This window comes from Mus pahari, chromosome 8 (genome assembly GCF_900095145.1).
Source record: "Mus pahari chromosome 8, PAHARI_EIJ_v1.1, whole genome shotgun sequence".
In the NCBI taxonomy this organism is placed as follows: Eukaryota; Metazoa; Chordata; class Mammalia; order Rodentia; family Muridae; genus Mus; species Mus pahari.
Window position 1 is genome coordinate 38,327,956 of NC_034597.1, and position 22,710 is coordinate 38,350,665.

Below are 22,710 nucleotides of genomic sequence, written 5' to 3' on the forward strand. Positions count from 1 at the left end.
TTGTTGCATGCCATCTCCAGCCGTTTTCTTCTGTCATTAGCTAATCCCAGCCTTGTTGCATGCCATCTCCAGCCATTTGGTTTGGCTACAGCCTTTGCTCTCATGAAAGGAAGGCTGATTATGATTAATCAGAACTGCGGAGCTTGTGCTGTGGCACCCCATGAAGGTGTCCCTCAGAACAACTGCCATTGTCTTTACAGCCTGTAGTTACTACCACAAATAACAGGGCACAGCAGGAGAGCATGGCAGGCAGGTCAAAACGCTGCTCCCGGTGTTTAATAAAATCTGCTCTGCACTTCTGGTGTGTTCCTGAACGACTGGCCTACTGTAGTTTCTGTAGAGTTCCTGTCAACTAAAATGTGTTTGTGCCGTCACTCAAACTGTATTGTGTACAATACTTCTAACCACGTTGGCCTTTTTTGTCTTACTGAGTTACCCTGGCTGGTTTTCCTCTCTTTGAATTCTTTACTTTTTTTTTTTTTTTCCTGGTTTTTCGAGACAGGGTTTCTCTGTGTAGCCCTGGCTGTCCCGGAACTCACTCTGTAGACCAGGCTGGCCTCGAACTCAGAAATCCACTGCCTCTGCCTCCCAAGTGCTGGGATTAAAGGTGTGTGCCACCACGCCCCGGCTCTCTCTTTGAATTCTTTTCACAGTGATAAGCAAAGCAAATGTGTGGAAAGTGAAATGGCTTTACTTGTGTGAGTTTGTGTGTTTAAATACTTAAGCACTGAATAATTGTGTGTGACCTTTGTCCTTCAAATGCTTGTTTCCTTTTTTTTTCTGGTTTAGAATTTAACCCTTTTGTGTGATACTTACTCTGAGTTTATTATTGTTGTTTTGTTTGAGACAGTTTTTCTGTGTAGCTCTTACTTTTCTATTGCTATGAAGAGACTTGATGACCAAGGCAACTTATAAAAACATTTAATTGGAGGCTTGCTTACAGTTTCCGAGGGTGGGTGCGTGACCACGTGGCCAGGAGCATGGTAGCAGGCAGGAAGGCCTGGTGCTAGTAGAGAGCTTACTATGCACAGGCAGCAGGCAGAGAGAGACTGGGCCAGCTCTGGGCTTTTGGAACCTCAGTGCCCACCCCTGTAATAATAGTACTCCTCCTCCAATGTGACCACATCTCCTAATCCAGTGGCTCACAGCCTTCCTAATGCTGCAACCTTTCAATACAGTTCCTCATGTTGTCATGACCCCCATCTATAACATTATTTGTGTTGCTACTTCGTAACTATAATTTAGCTTTTGTTATAAATCATAATGTAACTCTTTTGGAGATAGAGGTTTACCATAGAAGTCACAACCCACAGGTTGAGAACCACTGTTGTAATCCTTCCCAAAAGAGTTCTACCAACTAAGGACTAAGCATTCAAATTTATGGGCCGATAGGGGCTATTCTTATTCAAACTCACATCCTCTGTAACCTGGAACTGGCTATGTAGATCATATATGGCCTTAGACTCACAACAGTAATCCTGCCACAGCCCCAGGTGCTAAGATTAGGCATGTGCCAGCACACTAGACTAGTAATTTCCCTTGTTAATGTACATCACTACTGTCTAATCAAATCAATCAATCAGAAAGAGAGAATGAGAAAGGGGAGAGAGAGAGAGAGAGAGAGAGAGAGAGAGAGAGAGAGAGAGAGAGAGAGAGAGAGAGTGTGTTTGTTTGTGTGTGTGTGAATTTAGTCATGTTTGTATGAGGCTTGTTATATTACCTAGGCAGGCCTTGAATCAGAATCTTTCTGCCTTGCCTCCTGAGTGCTGGGCTTACAGGGTGTGTGCCACCATGCCCAGCTGTTATTTCCTTTCAAACAAGGAGGTTCTGGGACTGGAGAGTTGGCTAAGCAGGTAAGAGTTCCAGCTGCTCTCCTAAGGGCTTGGGATTCAGTTCTCAGCACTCAGTTGGTAACTCAGCCCACTCACCTTTAACTCCGGCACACAGAGGTTTAACACCTTCTTCTGGCCTCTGCAGGCACAAGGCGGCATGCATGAAGACAAAACACCCATATCACATAAAAATTTAAAAACACCAGGCTCTATGAAAAAAGTTATTGCTGTTTGCTGAATTTAAGTAATGGAGAAATTCTTTGGTGACATGAGACAATTATGTCTAATATAGTTCTATTTTCTCTTAAACGTCTGTTATGAGAAGGGACTCACTGTGTGGACCAGGCTGACCTTTAGCCTCTGGTGATACCCTTGCTTTTGCTAAGCTAGGACTCCTGGCATGTGGCATGGCACCTGACCCTCTATTATATCTAATAAATGATGCAGAGAAACAATGTAAACATCTACAGCGTCAAACTCACGAAATCTTCCTTATTGCTTCAGAAGGTTACCTCCACAATACATGCTCACTGGCCCATTTAGGAGAGAGTCCTTCATGGTACTCATGTGCGGCTATTAGCATCTATTCCCATTTTACTGACGGACAGATGGAGAATCAGAGAAAACAGGTATTTCGCTTAGAGTTGCGGGCACATAGAGTTCCAGTTCATTCCGTTACTCATTTATTTCATCAGGTTACCATTGTGTGTTCTGTTGTCTGAGGGTGAGAGGCAGCGCTTTGTACTTGTTGGGCCAGTGCTTTGCTACTGAGATGCTAAGTCCCAGCCCCTCTCCCCCTTAAACCTTTACTTTAAGGGACTGATTTCTAGGGTCAGTTTGTCCTTTGGGAAATCCACTGGATGACAAAATATTGAATATATAAAGTAAATCAGAATTTGATGACTTGGTACACATAGAAAGAGTAACACCTTTGGTTTCTCAGGGAACACACTGTAATAATAACCCTAGTTTGAGAATGTAGCATAGGGGTGTGGTGGCAGTTGCTAGGCTACCCAGCACTCGGGGGGGGGGGCAGAGGCAGGAGGTTCACTGTGAGTTCTAGACCAGCCTAGTTGTAATGGTTTGTATATTCTTGGGCCAGTGAGTGGCACTATTAGGAAATGTGGCCTTGTTGCAGTAGGTGTGTCACTTAATACCCTAGTCCTAGCTGCTTGGAAGCCAGTCTTCTACTAGCCACCTTCAGATGAAGATATTGAACTCTCAGCTCTGCCTGCACCACGCCTGTCTGGATGCTGCCATGCTCCTGCCTTGATGATAATGGACTGAACTGCTGAACCTGTAAGCCAGCCCCAATTAAATGTTGTCTAAGAGTTGCCTTGGTCATGGTGTCTGTTCACAGCAGTAACACCGTAACTAAGATACTGGTCTACAGTTCCAGGTCAGCCAGGGCTACACAGAGAAACTGAAAACAGAAAGAGATGGGGTGGGAGAGCAGCACTGTGGTAGTAATCAGGTTTTACAGTTTACATTTCAAATTACAATTATTTTACAATCTGGTAGGTATCTTCATTTTATATGTATGGAGTTAAGGTACAAGCTAAGACTATTTTTTTTTCTAGCTTAAGTATATTGTTTTTTACACTGTATTGTAAGTATTATTACTAGATTTGAGGATCCGATTTTCAGAAGAAAATGGTGGTTTACAACAGCATCCAGTACTTAGGGGCTTAAATGCTTCAGGCAGTCAGTATCATACATTCTTGCTTAGTTTACCAATTCTTTTTTTTTTAAGATTTATTTATTTATTATATGTAAGTACACTGTAGCTGTCTTCAGACACTCCAGAAGAGGGAGTCAGATCTTGTTACGGATGGTTATGAGCCACCATGTGGTTGCTGGGATCTGAACTCTGGACCTTTGGAAGAACAGTCGGGTGCTCTTACCCACTGAGCCATCTCACCAGCCCTAGTTTACCAATTCTTAAGTGAAGAGGCTGTGGGAGTTGATCATCATTACCTCCTTAAATGTTCCACACTGATTATGGGTTTTTCAGTCTTACTGCATTTCTAGTGTGTTTATGTGTGGACATGTGCCAGCACACATGTGGAGGTCAGAAGACAGCTTTCAGGAGCCGGTTCCCTACTTCTCCTGGGCTTTTCTGAGTTGAGTTTGGGTATCAGGTGTGCTTGTTGACTTGGTGAGCCATCTTGCTGGCCTGATGAATGTATTTTAAGAGCTTTGGGGGTGTGGGGCTGTACCTGTATTTAGATTGTGAGAAGCATTACAAAACAGTACTTGCTTTCATTAATTTTTAAGGAAACAGTATTTTCTTCCAACTCTAACAGTGTTAGCAATACCTTTGACATTGTTATTAATAGAAAGTGTAATTACTCCCTTTTAAAAATTTATTTTTGAGCGGGGCAGTGGTGACACATGCCTTTAACTTTAATCCAAGTATTTGGGAGGCAGAGGCAGGGGAATTTTTGAGATTGAGGCCAACCTGGTCTACAGAGTGAGTTCCAGGATAGCCAGGGCTACTCAGAGAAACCCTGTCTCAAAAAACCAATCAATCAATCAATAAATTATTTTTGAGATAATATAATTGTATTTCTCCCTTCATTCTTCTCCCTCCAAACCCTGCCATATATCTGGATCTCCTTGCTGTCTTTCAAATTCATGGTTTATTTTTCACTAATTGTTGTTACATACATATGTGTATATGTATAAGCATATATATTCCTAAATATAACATACAGTCTGTATGATGTTACTTGTATATGTGTTCAGGGCTGGCCATGTGATATTGGATCACCAGTTGTTATACACTTCACTGGGGAGGAGCCCCTCAGCTCTCCCTAGTTACCTACGGGTCTATGTATGCGGTTGAGGCTTTGTGGGCCATGCCCCTCCCCCAATTTGTCCTGTCTTTTACAGTCAGTATGGTTCAGCTCATGTTTAGGCAGTCATGCTGGTGAGACTTATGGGTGTAGATTCTGCTATTACTGGAGACAGTCTCACAGTAGACGCCCGGACCTAGCTTGTAACAGTCTTTCCACCTCTTCTGCAATGTTTGCTTAGTCTTAGGTGTGGGAGTGTTCTGTAGCTAGCTGTATCCACGAGAACTGTGCCCCACAACTGTGCACTTGGATTGGTTGTGGTTTTCTCTCGTTGTCTCCTGTCTGTTGTAAAGAGAAGTTTTCCTTATCGAGGGAGGAAAACTACTTACTTGTAGGTACAAAGCCAAATGGCTAGGTTGCTGGGAGGATTATGCTGTTTAGTGAGGCAGTGGTTGTAAGTTCTATGACACCAATCACTTCACTAGGACTTCAGAGCTAGCTAGGCTTCCAGTACCAGTCATGGTTTCCCTCTTGTTGAGCAGAAGTAATCTCTTGTCACATCTTGCTTGACGCAGATATCTTGTAAATATTCAATGTTCGTCAAATTAAAAATTAAAGTAATAAAGTGTTATTAGAGCCTGTTAGTTAATTTGTTAAAAGGGGAACAAGCAGAAGCAGAGATAGGAGGAGCTCTGAGTCTCAGGCCAGTCAGGATCATACAGTGACCCTGGCTTGTGGAGCGGGGTGGGAAACTAGGCTGGCCTTGTAATCAGTACTAGAGTGCTTGCTGGCATGTCTGAGTTCCTCCTCTGAATATTATAACTGATTTTCTTCTGTGAATACATCCCCATACACTTCAGTTTAAAATATACTGAGAGGAGCTAAAGGCTCTGCTGGAGGAATTTATTGCAGTCCTGTGGATTAAAGATTAGGGATTAAATGGCTCAGGTTAATTGTGGTTTAGGGGTAGTGTTCTGTGAATGGATTATGGAGTCCCCTCTAGCAGAATGAATTTGGGGGTTCCAGAATGATAATCTATGCTTTTGTCACATTTCTCCATTTTATATAAGGCAAAGGATTAAAGTGAAGATAAATGTGTGTGTGTGTGTGTGTGTGTGTGTGTGTGTGTGTGTGTGATTATCTACTTTTCTTCTGTTTCTTTTCATTGATTTTATTTATCCCGATTCTGGATACATTTTCTGGAAGAATTAAAGTTTGGAAGTAGTTGTCCGTTTTGATGGGTATAGGAAAGGACTCTTGAGGTTCTCTCCTGTTGGTTTTCCAGATAGAATTAGCTTGCCAAGAACAAGTTACCACACAGCACATGTGCTGTACAAAGTACTTCTGAAGCAGGAGATCAGTTGGGAAGTTGCTTTACCCTAAAAGTACCAGGGCACTTGTTCCCGAATGAGAGAGGGACCAGGGAGTGGCAGTAATTCCTGATTAACTGCTTTTAAAGGAAGGAAATAGCAATAAAATCTTAATATTAATAAGAATATACGGAAAACTTGCAGCTTGATTGGAACACAAACACTGCTGGAGTTGTTGGGTAGTGAGCCATTATTCCAAACGGAGCGAGTTTATCTTTAGACTGGGTAGGGTGGGATTTGCATTCCCCAAGTTACAATGAGGTTCCAGATCCTTATCGGTCGGGTATTAGGAGTGGCTGCTTTTAATAGTGATAACGAGGCGGCTGTTCCCGGAGCAGACTTAGTCATCAGCAGGATTGTCAGAGCCTTGAAATAGTTTAGGAAAACTCAGGATGGGAAAAGCAAACTCACTCCAAACAGAACAAAACCGTGGGCTTTTTTTCCCAGGCTGGTGAGATGGAATTTGATGGAAGTGGCACCGGTCTCTTATCCAGGGAAATGGTGGGCTCCTCACCAAACCGACTGCGGGCCTAGCAGGTTAGAATGACTTACCAGCTGCCAAGCTAGAATTATGGTCTTTGTAGAAATTGGAAAACCGGGCTGGTGAGATGGCTCAGTGGGTAAGAGCACCCGACTGCTCTTCTGAAGTTCCTGAGTTCAAATCCCAGCAACCACATGGTGGCTCACAACCATCTGTAAGGAGATCTGACTCCCTCTTCTGCAGTGTCTGAAGACAGCTACAGTGTACTTACATATAATAAATAAATAAATCTTTAAAAAAAAAAAAAGAAATTGGAAAACCTAATTTTCCATTAGAAAAAAATATTTAAGCTGGGTGTGGTGGCGCCACCTTCAATCCCAACACTAGAGAGACAGAGGCAGGCAGATCTCTGAGTTCAAAGCCAGCTTGGACAGGACAGTTAGAGCTACACAGAAAAACTCTGTTTCGGAAAAAAAAATCTTGTAGCAGCTTTGTTTTAAAAAACAAAATGATGTGTTGTTATTTATGTGTAAGTGTGTCTGTGTGAGTGTATACCACATGTGCACAGGTACCCAAGGAAGCCACAGAGGACGTTTGACTTACAGGAGAGAGTTCCAGCCTGTTGTAAATCACCTGGCATGGGTGCCAGGAACTGAACTCACATCCTCTAGTAGAACAGCAAGCTCTCTGAGCCTGAGCCATCTCTCCAGACCCCAGTAGCTGCCTTTTGAAAGAAAATGTAAGCGGCATTTCAAGCTGTGGGATTATTCTTTCCGTGTTAAGAGTAGAAGCAGGGGAGTGCTGATGAACTTACAGATGCTGCTCTTTAACCCCTGGAGTTACTAACTTAGTAATGCAGACAAGGCAGTGGTTAGCATCCTTAGGCCAAAAGAGGATGGGAAAGGCAGGCTGCCTTTATGTTTGCTTATCTTATTTGTATGCTAAGAACAACAGCATTTTTTAATGTTAGGATTTTAAAATTAACATAACCTACTGCCCACTAACATATCAAGCTACGGAACCAGTTTCCCTTAAATCCAGAGGTGACAATAAATCCAGATTAAAAAAAACTGAGTCACTCTTGGGGTTGGACTATAGTTCGCATATTGTCTCAGCTGGCTCTGTTAAGCAGATTCCTCTGTAATGATGATGCCATCATGGGGCCCTGTCATGGGACCCTGTCATCCTGTCTGGAAACAGCATTACTGTCTGAATTGTGGTTAGAAAACTCAGGCCATGGTAATGTTTCTAAGTAGGAATCAACTTTAAAGCCATAGGCTCAGCCAATAAGATCTCTTGCTGCCCAACTCTGATGACCTTAGTTTGATCCCTACAATCCATGGTGGAAGGGGAGAATTAATTGATTCCAAAAAAGATGTCTTCTGACCTCCACACATGTGCCATAATACACACACTCTGAAGTAATACAAATAAATTTGTTTAGAAGTTACGTAACTGTGTAAACTAGAAACAAATGGTGTCTCAGTTAAAACAGTGTGTTTCATATTTCAGGTTATATTTACGCACTAAAAATGTTATCTTCAGGGTTGGAAATAATAACAGTATGGAAGATCAAAGTTGGCCTTTGATCCCAGCACTCGGGAGGCAGAAGCTGGCAGATCTCTGTGAGTTTGAGGCCAGCCTGGTCTACAGATCAAGTTCTAGGACTACCAGGGCTACACTGAGAAACCCTGTCTTGAAAAGGAAAAAGAAAGAACGAAAGAAAAGAAAAGAAAAGGAAAAGGAAAAGATCAAAGTTGTGGCCATCTTAGGGGACATTTGAGGATTTACTAAATTGATAATTTTAACTTCTCATACAATATTAAATAAAAATAGCCCCTCAGTGCTTTGAATATTGTCTTGAAGGAACTAAAGTGTCGCCAAACTCATGAACTATTGAGGTAACTTCCTCTGTTCCTGAGGTGAGTTGGGCATGCCGTGTGCCATAGGAATAAAACCATTAAAAACAACTTGGGGTTACAGATAATTTGGAATAACACAGAATCAGACAGCTATAGTTTTATTCAGTAATACATTTTTGTTATAGAAACTTAGATTATTATTAAAAAAAAAGAAATTTTCTTTTAGGGGAAATTCTTTTTTTTTTTTTTTTTTTTTTTTTTTTTTTTTTTTGGGTTTTTTTTTGAGACAGGGTTTCTCTGTGTAGCCCTGGCTGTCCTGGAACTCACTCTGTAAGCCAGGCTGGCCTTGAACTCAGAAATCCGCCTGCCTCTGCCTCCCGAGTGCTGGGATTAAAGGCATGCGCCACCACGCCCGGCTTGGAAATTCTTGATTACTGTAAAAAGAAGTCATGAGGGTGAGGTGAAGGAGGTGGCAGAGGACTAGAGCACTGCACTCCTGCAGAGGTGGGGCGTGGTTCTTAGTACCCACCCGCACTCAGCTACACGCTGCCGCGCACACAGTTAAAACTAAAAACCTTTTCCAAAGGAGTCAGGACTTAACTAGTTAAATGCTTGTTATATTTATGTTTTGTATTTCTAATTTAAATATTAAATGCATGCAGCTTATTCCATAGCTCTGCAAGCGCAGCTTTGAAGGACAGCATTTCACAAGCAAGTGTGCTTTTCAGAGCTGACTTTGCCTGGAGGCAACACTTGGACTTAGTCATTCTTTCTTTACAGGGTCCTGCTCTGCCTGACGCTCGTGGCCGCCTTCTTCCTTCAGCCTCCTAAGTGCCCAGATAGGGTATTAGCACCATGCCATCTCACCTCAGCGTTACTCACAACACCCTGTCTTGACCTCTTGTTGGCCTCCTTCCCAGCGCTTTTGCCACCATACTTGACCATTAATAACATGCGTATATTCTAACTGTTGAGTTTTCAGCCTTAGCTGTGAGTTGACATTTTTCCTCATCCCCACAAATAGTTTGTTCTTTGTCCTTTTAATGTAGGTAGTTAGCAGTCTGCTTAAATTATCCTTGAGTGTTTATGTGTTAGACTGAAAGTTTAGCTAAGCTAGTGTCACTTTCAAAAACTCGCATTTTTATTTAATTTTCTTTTTTTTCTTTCTTTCTTTTTTTTTTTTTTTTTTTTTTTTTTTGGTTTTTCGAGACAGGGTTTCTCTGTGTAGCCCTGGCTGTCCTGGAACTCACTCTGTAGACTAGGCTGGCCTTGAACTCAGAAATTTACCTGCCTCTGCCTCCCAAGTGCTGGGATTAAAGGCATGCGCCACCACGCCCGGCCTATTTAATTTTCTATTTTGACTAATGTAGCCTAGCTTTTCCAGCTCTTCTCAGGAACAGTGCTCTTAAGGTGTTCTGATACTCTGTATTCCCGGACACGCACTTTCATTGGGATCATCTGCTGGTGTTATGCCATCCTGCCACCAGCATCTGGAAGACAGCACTGCCTGCTTGTACTGGATTTCTTGTTTAGATCTTCTGTCTTCTTTATCTTGGTTTAGATCCCATGACCCCAGCTGTCTTCCTCCATGCTCTTGACACGTCCCATCGATGGACATCAAACCCAAGACTCTGCATGGTAGGTGAGCTCTGTCCCACCCACAACGGTGTGCAACCTAGTCAGTCTTTTTTTTTTTTTTTTTTTTTTTTTGGCTTTTTCGAGACAGGGTTTCTCTTTGTAGCCCTGGCTGTCCTGGAACTCTGTAGGCCTAGTCAGTCTTTGATTACAGTAAAACATACTCTCCTGGTCTCTGCTTGAGGAAGTTAAACTTTTGTAGCACTTGATACATTTTTAGTCCATCAAATATACCGACAACTGGTAGATAACAGAAAGAACATAGAACTTTATCACACACCTAAGTAGAGAAACCTTGCATATTTTGGTGTGGGACTCGGAGTAAAAAGCAAGAGGACTGAAGCTTGTGTGGAGCTCAGCAGACAGAAGGCTAGGGGCTTGGGCCTTCTGGGAAAAGTAAAGTGGAGCAGGCTGTAGAAGAGCAGTGGGAGGAAAGTGGGAGGGCAGTGGGAGGGCAGTGGGAGGTCAAGCAAGAGCTGCAGCAGCCTCAGGGTCATCCCTGTCTAAGCCTAGTGTCACACCAGTCCATTTTAATAGACAGAAAGGACAAAAAGTGAGTGTCTACTAGAAACCCTTGTCCCTCTGCCCACTGTCTGTGAGTGGAGGTAAGTGTAAATGTTGTCTCTAGAAGAGGAACTTTTCAGAGCCATTCCTCCTTGCACAGGGCTGTGAGCTGCCCTTCCTGTCGCTGCTGCAGCAGTGCCCCACTTAAGGGAGTGAAGGGAAGGCATGGCGGTGGCAGTGGCGGTGGCAGTGGCGGTGGCAGTGTGCGTGTGTGTGTGTGTGTGTGTGTGTGTGTGTGTGTGTGAGAGTAAAGGGTGCTGTGTGTAGCTTTTTGCCCCTTTCTATTTGATCCAGGCTGTGAACAGTGTCGTCCACATACAACACAGGCAAGTCTTCACTCATTCAAGTCTTTCAGAAAATATCTTCCCGGGCACCAGAGGTCCATTCAGTCAAATAGACAATTACATCTAACCATCGCAACAGATGTACAGTCTCTTTGTGTGACCAGTTCTGGGTGTGTCAAAGAAGCACTTTTGGAGTGAGACATTTTATGTCCCCTTCTCCATAATGTCTGAAGATGGCTTACCCCGCCCTTACTGTTAGCTGGATGTAGTCTCTAGTTTGAAGAGTTTGCCTCTGACACTCTCCCTTCCTTTCTTCCCTCCCTCATCGTAAAGAAATGTTGTCTTACAGTTTTCTCTGGCTGTTTGGTTGCCTGAAGCCCGAAGCCATTTGGGTGTACTTGCTGCTGTTGTTTGGACAGGATCCTTGTGGATCTTAGACTGTCTGGAACTCTCTCCAGTGGAACTGACTTCATACTTGGGGCTCTCCGCTTGAGTCTGCCGAGTGCCAAGATCACAGAACTGAGCTGCCCTGCCCAATCTGTGTGATTGGTTCTTCATCCTCGGGCACCGACGCTGCGGGAGCCTGTCATCTGGGACTGTGGTCTGATCATTTTGTTGGTGGCTTTCCTTTTTTCAGTTTCTCTTACCTTAATTTGAACGCAGGTAACTGGATTTTCTGAACATATCATACAGTGTTTTTATTTTTACTATTGAGGATGTAATTTCTTTCTCTCTCTCCTTTCCTCTCTACTCCTGTCACATTTGTGGTTGTGAGATTCTTGTGCTCCACCTTTCTGGTAGATCTCCCTCCCATCTCCCCTTCTTTCCTTCCATGGTGGCTGCTATGCTGCACAGGCGGGTGATGATCTAGTGACCCTCCTGCCTTTGCCTCCCAAGTGCTCAGATTAGAGTCATGCCCCATCTCCCTTGTCTCCTTATTTTATCTTTATTCTAGAGATGTCTAAATTCTTTTTTTTAAAGATGTATTTATTATTATATCTAAGTACACTGTAGCTGTCTTCAGATGCACCAGAAGAGGGTGTCAGATCTCATTAAGGATGGTTGTGAGCCACTATGTGGTTGCTGGGATTTGAACTCAGGACCTTCGGAAGAGCAGTCGGTGCTCTTAACTACTGAGCCATCTCTCCAGCCTCAATGTCTAAATTCTTGATTTTTTTTTTTTTTTTTTTAATTCTTGATTTCTTGTTTCATGGTGGAATTGGATAGGAAAGCTCTAAATATGCAAATAGGACTTAGCAGCTAATGCTAAGGTTCACTGTTGGGTAACTTGTCAGATTTAGTTTGGAGGTGTCTTACATTTTTTTTTTTTTTTTTTTTCTGTGATTGAATTCCCCAGCGACTTCCTATTTCCCTCAAAGTGAATACCTGACTGTTAGCCTTTTGAGAAGAGCATTGGTAGATGGGGCTGTGGTCAATGATTTGTTAAAGGTGGCTCATATGAAAGAAACATTTAATGGAAAGATGGCTTAGCAGTTAAGAGACCTGAGGACCCAGGCCCAATCCCCAGCACCTGTATAGTACTCCTAACAGTCCCCAACAGTCTGCCGCTCCTGTCATGCGCCTTCAGTTCTCCTCTTCTGCTTTCCTTAGTCAACACATGTGCTTGGGAGTTTGTTAACTCTGGGCTAAGTAATAAGTAGCATCATTTGGTAGCTTGAAACAGTTTAGGGAGATGCTTGCACCGCTGAGTCAGCACACACTGCAAAGGCACACGTTTTCTCTTTTTTTTAAAGATTTATTTATTTATTATATGTAAGTACACTGTAGTTGTCTTCAGNCACTCCAGAAGAGGGTGTCAGATCTTGCTACGGATGGTTATGAGCCACCATGTGGTTGCTGGGATTTGAACTCGGGACCTTCAGAAGAGCAGTCGGGTGCTCTTACCCACTGAGCCATCTCACCAGCCCCATTTTCTCTTTCCTTAATTCCTCTGCCACTCGTTGGATGTTTACCAATTTACTGTATATCATGGGCCAGGGGCTGTGTGTACTTGACCACTTTGTAGGTGTTAAAGGAACTTCTCTTTTCCCCTCTGAAGGCTCCAAAATTGAGTTCTGGTGACAAACCACAATAGATTCGCAAGAGAAAAGGCGTGCACATATTTGTATATTCTTCCTAGGGAAGCTGGAAGCTGAGGATACCTGCTGTTTTTGAGTATTTTGAGTAAATGGTTTTAAGTGGAGATTAATAGCCACAAAGAACAGACAATAACAGTCTGGGGCGAAGTTCATCTGGGCGCTGGACGTCATGTAATCCCAGCCATCTTTTCCTGAAAGTCAATCTTTCCTGTTCTGCAGGTTATAGGGAGGAGAACTTAGAACTGCCATTACTTATGGAAGAACTTTAGTCAGATAAGGAACTCCAGAGAGCATCCCTTCTATGCTCCGAGGGAGACACAGGGATGGGAGAAAGTTAGAGACCTTGGTTTTGAGATTGCTTTTATAGTTTAAGTCCAGCATGTCAGCATGCCCAACTCTGCAGCGTTCCCGCTCATCACCTCTGAAGTCCAGAGAACCATCTGTTTGAACGTTCTCAGAGGACCACAGCGTATTGTAAGTGGGGGAAGGGAGAAGGGCAGGTAAGTGCACCTGTGACAAGAGAGAGAGAAATGGATAATGTCTCAGAAAGATGTTGGCCATTCCATTTTAACCTTCTCCTGCTACTTGTTTGTTTGTTTGTTTGTTTGAATTGTTAGGTGTGTGGATGTGTTTGTATGTGTGTGAACACACATATGTTCATATTATTGTTCATCACCTTCTAGTTATTGATGCAGGATCTCTCTTTGAACCTAGAGCTCACCAATTCTGGCTAGCCTAGCCATCCAGCTTGCCCAGGAGTTTGTGTGTCTCTGCCTCCTAAGTGCTGAGATTACAGGCAGCTGGCCAGCCTGCCTGGCGTTCCCTAACTGAGGGCTGGGCATCTGGTCCTCACACTTGTCAGGCGAGTGCTTAATCACTGAAGCAGCTCCTGCCCTTGACTTCCTGTTTCTGTGGCTTTGGGATGATGTTCCCTGATGTTTACCTTACAGCTAACTCAGTGTTCTTTAGCATCCCAGTCCTTTACCTCATGTTTTTGTTTCCAGAAATTCTTGATAAAATAGGTAAATGATTTAAACTATTAAAGGGATTTTGAAATAAGCCTGGCCAATCTCCAAGTGGTTTGCAAATCAGGAAAAGACTTTGCTTATTGTGGGGGGAAATTTTTCATTTTCTTGAAGTGTATCTGTAGTGGTTGAAACTGAATGACCTGTGGTTGCTTGTTTGCTTATGAATGTGTGGGAAGAGGAAGTAATGTCAGATCACACTGTTCGCTCTTCAGAAGGGCTGGAACAGTAATATTTCATTGTTGCAAATTCCTTAGCAATTCCAGTTATCCATCAGTGGCTGGCTCTAGTGACCTGGTCACTCACATTCACTCAGGTAGGCAGTTAACTGTGCTTTACTCGAGTGAGAATTTGGGTCTTAGGTATCATGGGAATGGCCTGCTAAGATGGCCAGTCCCCTTCACTTCAGAGCAGGCAGGCCTTGTCAGTCCACTACTGCACATTGTCCCGCCTTGCTTTTACTGACAGATCCATGCATGACCAGTGAAGAGATGCCATGGGAAACAAGGTGATGATTTAAAATGGAGACAGAACTTCAGAGACAGAGGCAGAAGGGTCATTACAGATTAAAACAAGCTTGACACTCAGTCTCAAAACATATGGAAAGGAAAGGGGGTGAGAAGGATTGAGGGTGTAAACTTCTGGGTCAATTAAACTCTTAGATTTCTCTATTAAGGAGGACATTTTACCTCCTCTTTTTTGTTTTTGTTTTTGTTTTTATTTTGGTTGTTTGTTTCTGTGCTGAATATTGAACCCAGGGTCTTGCATGTTTGCTGTATACTTTACCACTGAGCTAAATACCTATGCTTCACACACATGCTTTAATTTTTCAGAAGATATTTGTGGTTTGAGACAGTAACTGTTGTAACTAAAGTGAATAGATTCATGAGAGTCATTCCACATGGACCTAGGTGAAAGTTGGCATTCAACATTGTGAGGAATGGTGGTGGTTTTAGTTTCTGTTCTGTTGCTGTAAGGAGACACCATGACAAAGGCAACTTTTAAGAAAGGACATTTATTTAACTGGGGGCTTGCTTACAGTTTCAGAGGGCAAATCAATCATGGTGGGAACCTGCAGCCGGCAAGCAGGCGTGGCACTGGAGCAGTTGCTGAGAACTTCCACTCTTACCTGAACAGAGGCAGAGAGAGAAAGACCTCCAGTGACACTTCCTCCAGCAAGGCCGCACCTCCTAATCCTTCCCAACAGTTTTACCAACCAGAAAAATGAGCATTCAAATATATGAGTCAGCTGGGCTGGTGGCACATGTCTTTAATCTCCCAGCACTTGGGAGGCAGAGGCAGGCTGATTTCTGAGTTCGAGGCCAGCCTGGTCTACAGAGTGAGTTCCAGGACAGCCAGGGCTACACAGAGAAACCCTGCCTCGAAAACCCAAACCAAAACAAACAAACAAACAAATATATGAGTCTATGGGAGCCCTTGTTCCTTCAGTAACTACAGTAAAGATCCACGTTTAAGAGTATCCAGTTGCTAGGTTTTTACACAGAGTCTCTGTGCCTCTTTTCAGTCTTCTGTCACTATGGTCTTTTGCAGGGGAGAGGTGGTGGTTGTTGTTGTTGTTCTTGTTCTTACCCCTAGCTGATGGGATGAAATCTAGGTCAGACTAGACATGGCTAATTGCTGTTTTCAGACCTTTTAGTTCCCAGTGCTTCCCTCGGAAATGATTCTCTTTTTGGAAGGAAGGGGGTGGGCAAGAGGATTGGTCCAGGTTTCTTTATAAGCGTATGTTCAAGACCATCATTCTGTGGTTTCTGGAAGGACCTTCTCCAGAACTTTCTTCATGTGAAAAATCACCTTGAATTGTATGTTCAACAGATTTCCTTCAGTGAAAAAGTGGGATATTCTTGGTTGTCTTGGGCCTTCCTCAGAAACTGACCTGTGTTTGCCTTGGCATTGCCTACATGAGTTTGAAATACAGAATCTATAAATAATGAGGGACCTTTGAAAATGTGGTCTAGAGAGACTTACACTGGGCTTTTCTTATTTTACTTTTGCTGGAGTTAGGATTGAGCCTGGAGCCTTGTGCATACCAGGAGAACAGTCTACCACTGCCATTACTGTAGGTTTGAAAAGCTTCCGCAGGCCCTGGGCCTTGTGGACAGGACAGTGAGCGTGTGGTTGAGCAGACCCCTCAGCAAGCTCTTCTCTTAGCCATACGGGTATCATGGGCAGCCAGGGTGGGAGAGCTTAGGCTGCTGCCAGTCGCCTTTCACAGAGCACGTCCAAAAGACGGGATGGCAGGGATGTACCAGCATGGGGGTGTTTCTGTTCACAGGGTTGCAGTAGATGCTTCTTTCTTTCTTTTTCTTCCCTAGACAAGGAGCCCTGTGTAGGGCTGGCTGTCCTGGAACTAAGGCAGGAAGATTGTATGTGAGTCTAGATGAGGCGACATACTGAGACCTAGTCTCTAAATGTCAAAAGTCCTTAAAGCTCGACGGTGAGAAAGTTTGTAGTTTTTAATGCACAGTCATGGTTTCGTTAAAACTTCTATTAAAGCTACAGTTCTGGAGTACTGTTGCTATGCAGATGGTCACCTAAAATGGGAACATAGCAACAAAAAAGAAACCAGTGTGGGTTGAACCATTAAAAATATCTCTATGATTCACTAAAATATTTTTCATTTGGGTCAACTTGCTAATGCTGTAATCTTGTTTTATTCACTTTTGAGAAAAACCAAATATGAAGTAGACAAAGTAGGCTGGCAAGATGGCTCAGCAGTTTACGGTGCTGTGCTAGGCCTGATGACCCAAGTTTGATCCCTGTGTCTCCTCCTGTGGTGGAAGGAGAACCATCTTAACCTCCATATGCCCACCATGGCACATGGTATTTCCTAAATAAAATAAAACAGACAAAAGGAAATAACATGACATGACTTTAGCGTTTCTCCATTGGTGAATTTTAGGTCATGAACTTTGTGAAGTAAAAGGATCTTAAGACATTTGCTTGTAGACACTGGTGGGACCTTTGCTTTTTCCTCAGTGGCTGGTCAGAAAGGATCTTACTTGTCAGGAATACTTGGTTGTCCTCCCAGGACACTATCCCCAGATGTCTCCCAACTACAGACTTGCAGTGCCACCAGGAGGCATGAGCAGCTCCATTTTCTAGCTGCCCTGAGTAGGCACATAGATACTTTGCTGAGGCTGCTCACAGCACTCAGCCTGAGATCTGAGCCCAGTGGGAAGTGGCCTCCTGGTAAGCTGGGGGTTGTGTCAGTGGGGGTGGGGTGGGGAGGGAATGTTCTCAGTCATTTTTTTACAGGGTACAGGTCAAATGATCCCTTAAGTCTCATTCCAAATGCAATGACCCCGGAGACTAGGGCTTCAGCCTAAGGGGCACAAGTGGGACTATGCAGTGCCGAGTGTCCCATCTTCTGAGCTTGTGGGATAGCTTCTCACTCGGTCTGCATTTCAGGACCGTCGCACACGACCCTTTGCTTTCCCTGCTTCCATAGTTTACCTTGGTGGATCTTTATTTGCAACAAGACGGTTGCCTGGGAACCTTTTCTATTTCCTAGTATGTTTTGAGTCTGAACATGTATGACGCTGAGCTCCGTGATGGTATACTAGCTGTACATAACAAACATAGCCCAACACTTTTGTTTTCTTTGGTCTTCTTACTCTTGTTTCGTGTAAATCAGACAATGTAAAGAGTCAAAAATAGCTGGGCACGGTGGCACACACCTTTAATCCTAGCACTCGGGAGGCAGAGGCAGGCAGATTTCTGAGTTCAAGGCCAGCCTGGTTTACAGAGTGAACTCCAGGACAGCCAGGGCTACACAGAGAAACCCTGTCTCAAATAAAATAAAATAAAATAAAATAAAATAAAATAAAATAAAAAAAAAGAGTCAAAAAATATCACCTTATGCTTATAGATATACTCTGAAGTTGGTTCTCTTGGTCCTGTCTCATTCCTAATGAGAACAAAGCTCCAGAATGCTCTGCACTTTCAGCAGAGTGGCTTGTTACCATGGTAACAAGGAATCTGCTTATTCTGAGGCAGATTCAGGAGAATAAAAATACCCCCAAAAAACAAAAAATCCAAATGCCTTCTTGTAGACTTGACAGTGTGACCTGTTCAGGGTATATCTAAATGTCCTTAGCTTACAAATATGGCAGCACAGCTAAGGTATATTGCACAGGAAGGACAGTCCCTTGAGTTGGAATTCTGTCACCTTGTGAAGGCTTCAAAACAGATGGAGGTGGGCTTCTTAACAGGTGCCTGAGGATGGATAACCTGATAACTCCCTGTTAAGCATCACTGCTGTCTCCTGTCTTCCTCCCAGTCCGTCTTGGAAACAGCTGTCTGGCAGAGGTTTAGGAAAATAGAGTCATGTGAGACAAACATGAAAAGTGGTTTTACTTGGGCCAAGTTGCCCGTGTGGGTGGGCCTCACAGTCTTTCATCTGAACATGGTGGTCAAGATTTTGCAGTGCATTTTTCAGATCTCAGCATGGAGTAAGGCTGTTTGTTACAGTACAAGAATAAATGAAGGGAACAAAATGAAGCAATGGTGGCTTATAGAACAGGGGGCAGCAGTGGACAGTGACAAACGATGGTTGACTTCGTTAAAGTTTGAGCGCAGACCTAGTGGGATGTGTGTAGGGGAAAAGGGGGCCAAGAACAGGGCTTTGGGTGTTAACAGATAGAAAAATAATGTTTCTGTTTATTAAAATGGGGAAGATTTCAGAATTTGGTGGAATGTGCAAAGGGAATGAGGATTTTTATTTGGGAGTGCTGAGTTTTTCATGCTTATTTTATAGATATGCATATGGAGAATGAAAACGCCTAGTGCACTGACTGGAGAGAAGTGTGGGTTGATGATTTGCTGAGGCACATGGATGCAGTGAGAACATTAGTGGACTGAAGCAGAGTAGGCTCCCCCCCCAAAACTGTTTGAGGTGCCGTGGGACATCTCAAAAACACAGAATAGCCGGGCATGGTGGGGTACGCCTTTAATCCCAGCACTTGGGAGGCAGAGGCAGGCGGATTTCTGAATTCGAGGCCAGCCTGGTGTACAGAGTGAGTTCCAGGACAGCCAGAGCTATACAGAGAAACCCTATCTCGAAAAAAAACCAAACAGGCCTGGAGAGATGACTCAGTGGTTAAGAGCACCGACTGCGTTTCCGAAGGTCCTGAGTTCAAATCCCAGCAACCACATGGTGGCTCACAACCATCTGTAATGAGATCTGACGCCCTCTTCTGGTGTATCTGAAGACAGCTACAGTGTACTTAGATATAATAATAAATAAATCTTTCAAAAAAAAAGAGAGAAAGAAAAAACAAACAAACAAAAACAACAACAAAAAAAACACAGAATATTTTTGAAAACATTATGGTAAGGTATATGTTTGACCCACAGCTATAATTTCAAAAGACTGTTTAGGGATGTATGCTTGCATACATCTTGTGTATTTCTGTGGAGTTGGGTTTTGCCTCCCAAATGCCAGCTAGGATTATAGGTGTGCACCATCGTGCCCAGTCTGTGTGGTCTGGAGACCAACCCAGAGCTTTGTGCACGTTAAGCAAGTACTCAACAAAGCTGCGTCTCAACCGTTATCCTGTTCTTAGGTTTAACAGCACTAAAAAATAAGTCAGTGAAATAACATTTATTTCAAAAGTAGATGGGCTAGGGATACAAACCACTCCCTACTTATTTTTTGAGAAAGGATTTCTCCACTATTTGAATAGGCTGGCCAGCTTTGGAGTTCTAGGGGTTGTTTGAACTCCCTAGCCCTGGATTTACACCGTCTGTGCTGGGGTTTGTGTGAGTGCTGAGATGTGAGCTCAGTTCTTTGTGCTTTGTGGCAAGCACTTGGCTGGCTGACTGGCTCTCCATTCCCAATCAGGCATCTTTGGGAGAAATATAACTCATGAAATGAGCATCTAGAAAGCTTTAGGGCAGTCAGGAAAACTATTTAAAATTCAAAGCAATATGAGCACCCTCATGTTAAAATTATTCAGGTGCATCACCTAAAGAGGATATGTAATAAACCAGTTTGATCTCATAAAGGTTATTTAATTAGGTTTCTTGATACCTTTTAATCTTTGCATTTTTAAAGGTATAGCTTTCTATTCCATAATAATTTGAGAAAAAAAAAATGCACCCTATCACACTGGCTTCCCATTCCTCCCAGGTTCATCTTCCTGGTGCCCTTCTCCTTCCAAAACACCCCCACTGAGTCCAGTTGTGGTGCCCATACACTCATGGAGGCATTTTATAACTAAAAGTTTTTGTAAATATAAAGACCAAAAGGAAAATTCACAATGATGTAATATTCCTTAAAATTTAGTATATATAAGATTTTTGCCAGACATGGTGATGCATGGTTGTAATCCACCACTGAGAAGCAGAGGTAAAAAGGTCAGGAGTTCAAGGTCATCCTTGACTATATTGTCACAAGGGCAGTTGGAGGCCAGCCTAGGTTATATGGAAGATCCTGTCTCAAAAGATTTTTCTCTTAGCTGCTTAAACTTCATTTCTTCTGTTTCTAGGTAGATCTGTATTAAGAAAAATTAGTTTCAGTGGTGTTTTATTGATAGATTTTCTTTCCACATTAAATTAAAAGTACCTGTTTCTACTGCTTGCCTTCCATGGGTTTTGCTGCTCTCAATTCCTGTGTTCCTCTCCCTTCTGCTTCTCACAAATGAGAGCCTGTGGAAGACAATGTGCATGGTTTTGGATTTATGGCTTTCTCATAACTGTGGCCAGAGTTCATAGCTAAGGGCTGGGTGTGGTGGTGCGTGTCTGTGATCCCAACACTCTAAGCAGTAGCATAGAGCCATGATGTCATTTCTTTCTATTCAGTTTAGTGTCAGGTTTATAAACGCTGTCACTCCTCTATACCTTTATTACTATGAGTAACTTTAAATTTTCAGATTTTTAATGTGCTTGTCTTTCTGTATTATTTCATCCTCCTCAATAGTAGTTAGAGGTCGCCACACGTGTTTACCTAAAATTTATTTCAAATCTGAGACTTTAAGAACTGATTTGACTGCATACCAGGATCAGCTTCAGACCTCTCAAAGTGTTCCTTTTTGTTTTATTCCTCTGTGATAGCCTCATGTCCTTAACCTCCTGTTCTGTTTGTCATATAGCTGAGTGTTCATATTGTCTTCATGGGTTTTGTGTTAACAACAGTACCACTTTATTTTGTGATCTGGTTGACTGTACAGTGGCTTTCTGAAGTCTTTGACCTAAGTCTATTATTTGTGTGTGTATATATTCACAGTACTTCCCTCTCTGCTCACAGCCTTTACTCTTTTATGTCCTGTGTACTTTTTAAATCCATCTGGCAGTGTAGGAGGCACACTGGAAGGAGATGCAGTCTTTGCTTATCGCTGTGCTGGCCTCTGAGAGCAAGATTAGAACTTAGGTGGGTGCTCAGGAGCCGGAGGGACCAAGCGCAAGGACCACTGCTTTGGTAGTGGTAAGGAAGGCTGGGCACTGTGGGGTTTGAGGAGGACAGACAGGTTACTTGAATGTGCAAACCAGAGGCTGCGGTGGCTTTATGCTTGTTTAATGAAATAGAAGAAGAGAATCCCTGCAAGTTAAGCATTGCATTTCTAATAGTCTAGTCTCTTCAGACTCTGCCAGATGCCTTCCGTTTTAACACAACAGCAGTGTTATAGACCTGGAGGTGTGCCTTGGAAATGGTCACCTTCTTTGTGTGGTCTTCATTAAATCTCTGGTTTCTATCTGTTACTAGCTTTCCCCACATTGTTCTCATCTTCTGCACTGGATGATTACTGATCTAAAGTCATATGATAGAAACTGGAGTATCTTTTGCTGTCCTTCCATATATACAGTTTTCTAGTTTTATCTTCTATGATCATATGTATGGTTTTGGCGGGGGGGGGGAGTTGTTTATGTTTGGTTTGATTTTTCAAGGCAAGGTTTCTTTGTGTAATGGCCCAGGCTTTGTAGACCAGGCTGACCTCGAACTCAGAGATCCACCTGCCTCTGCCTCCCTGAGGCCTGTGTGTGGTTTTATAACAAACAAATAAATACTCTTTTGATACCAGTTTGACTCACACTGGCTTCAAACTGAGGTTGATACATGCAGTCTAAGTGCGGATCCTGCAGTTTCTTCTGTAGGATTTTATCAAGTGTGCTGTGGTGCACACTTGAGCACCCCACCCCCTCCCTTGCTCTTTCATCCTTCCCTCCTCCCTCCCTCCTCCCCTCCCTCTCTCTTGGCCAGGTTAGGCTCAAACCCACGATTGTTCTTCAGAAGGCTCAGAGCACGGCAGTGTGTGCCATCACGCCTGGCTAGGTTTGGTGTGATCTGCTGCTGAGACCTTCACTTGCCTGTTGTTTAGCTTTCATTTTTACCATGAGGAAATCAAGAGTCTTAATATATTGAAACTTATGTATCATTAGGTGTTAAAATGTTTTTCTAGTGATTAGGGTGTTCAATATTTTTCTTAACTGTACCGTCTGTTCAGATGCAAAATAATGTTGCTTTCACTATAAGAACTGACTTTTTCTTTTTTTCTCTTCTGTCCTTTTTCTTTCTCTCCCCTCTCTCTTCTCTCCCCCTCTCCCTTGCCCCCTCTCTTCCCTTCTCTCATTTGTCTTTCTCTTTCTCTTTCTTTCTTGGCAGCATCTCATGTGGCCAGGCTGGCTTTGAATTTGCTATTAGTTGAAGGACTCTACATTCCTCAGCCTTTTTCTAAATGCTGAGATTACAGGCATGTGGCACTCAATGCCTGGCTGGAAGACCTGGCTTTTTAGGGGTCTGCT

The 22,710-nt window shown here is 43.1% G+C and overlaps 1 protein-coding gene across 11 annotated transcripts in view; it reads left to right on the plus strand.

The window, feature by feature from the left end:
- Positions 1 to 22,710, plus strand: part of Fbxo34 (F-box protein 34) — a 71,895-nt gene that overhangs the window by 27,205 nt on the left and 21,980 nt on the right. For 2 of the 11 annotated variants that reach the window (XM_029541554.1, XM_029541545.1), the window contains exon 2: positions 9,905 to 9,981. The exons of 2 other annotated variants lie outside the window; for them this stretch is intronic. In XM_029541554.1, coding sequence (XP_029397414.1) covers positions 9,932 to 9,981 — 50 coding nt within the window. In that variant the 5' untranslated portion in view covers positions 9,905 to 9,931. Of the gene's footprint in view, positions 1 to 7,190; positions 7,221 to 8,248; positions 8,404 to 9,123; positions 9,188 to 9,904; positions 9,986 to 22,710 lie in introns of those variants that run through there. 7 more of the 11 variants (XM_029541552.1, XM_029541548.1, XM_029541551.1 and 4 more) reach the window with 7 other exon arrangements.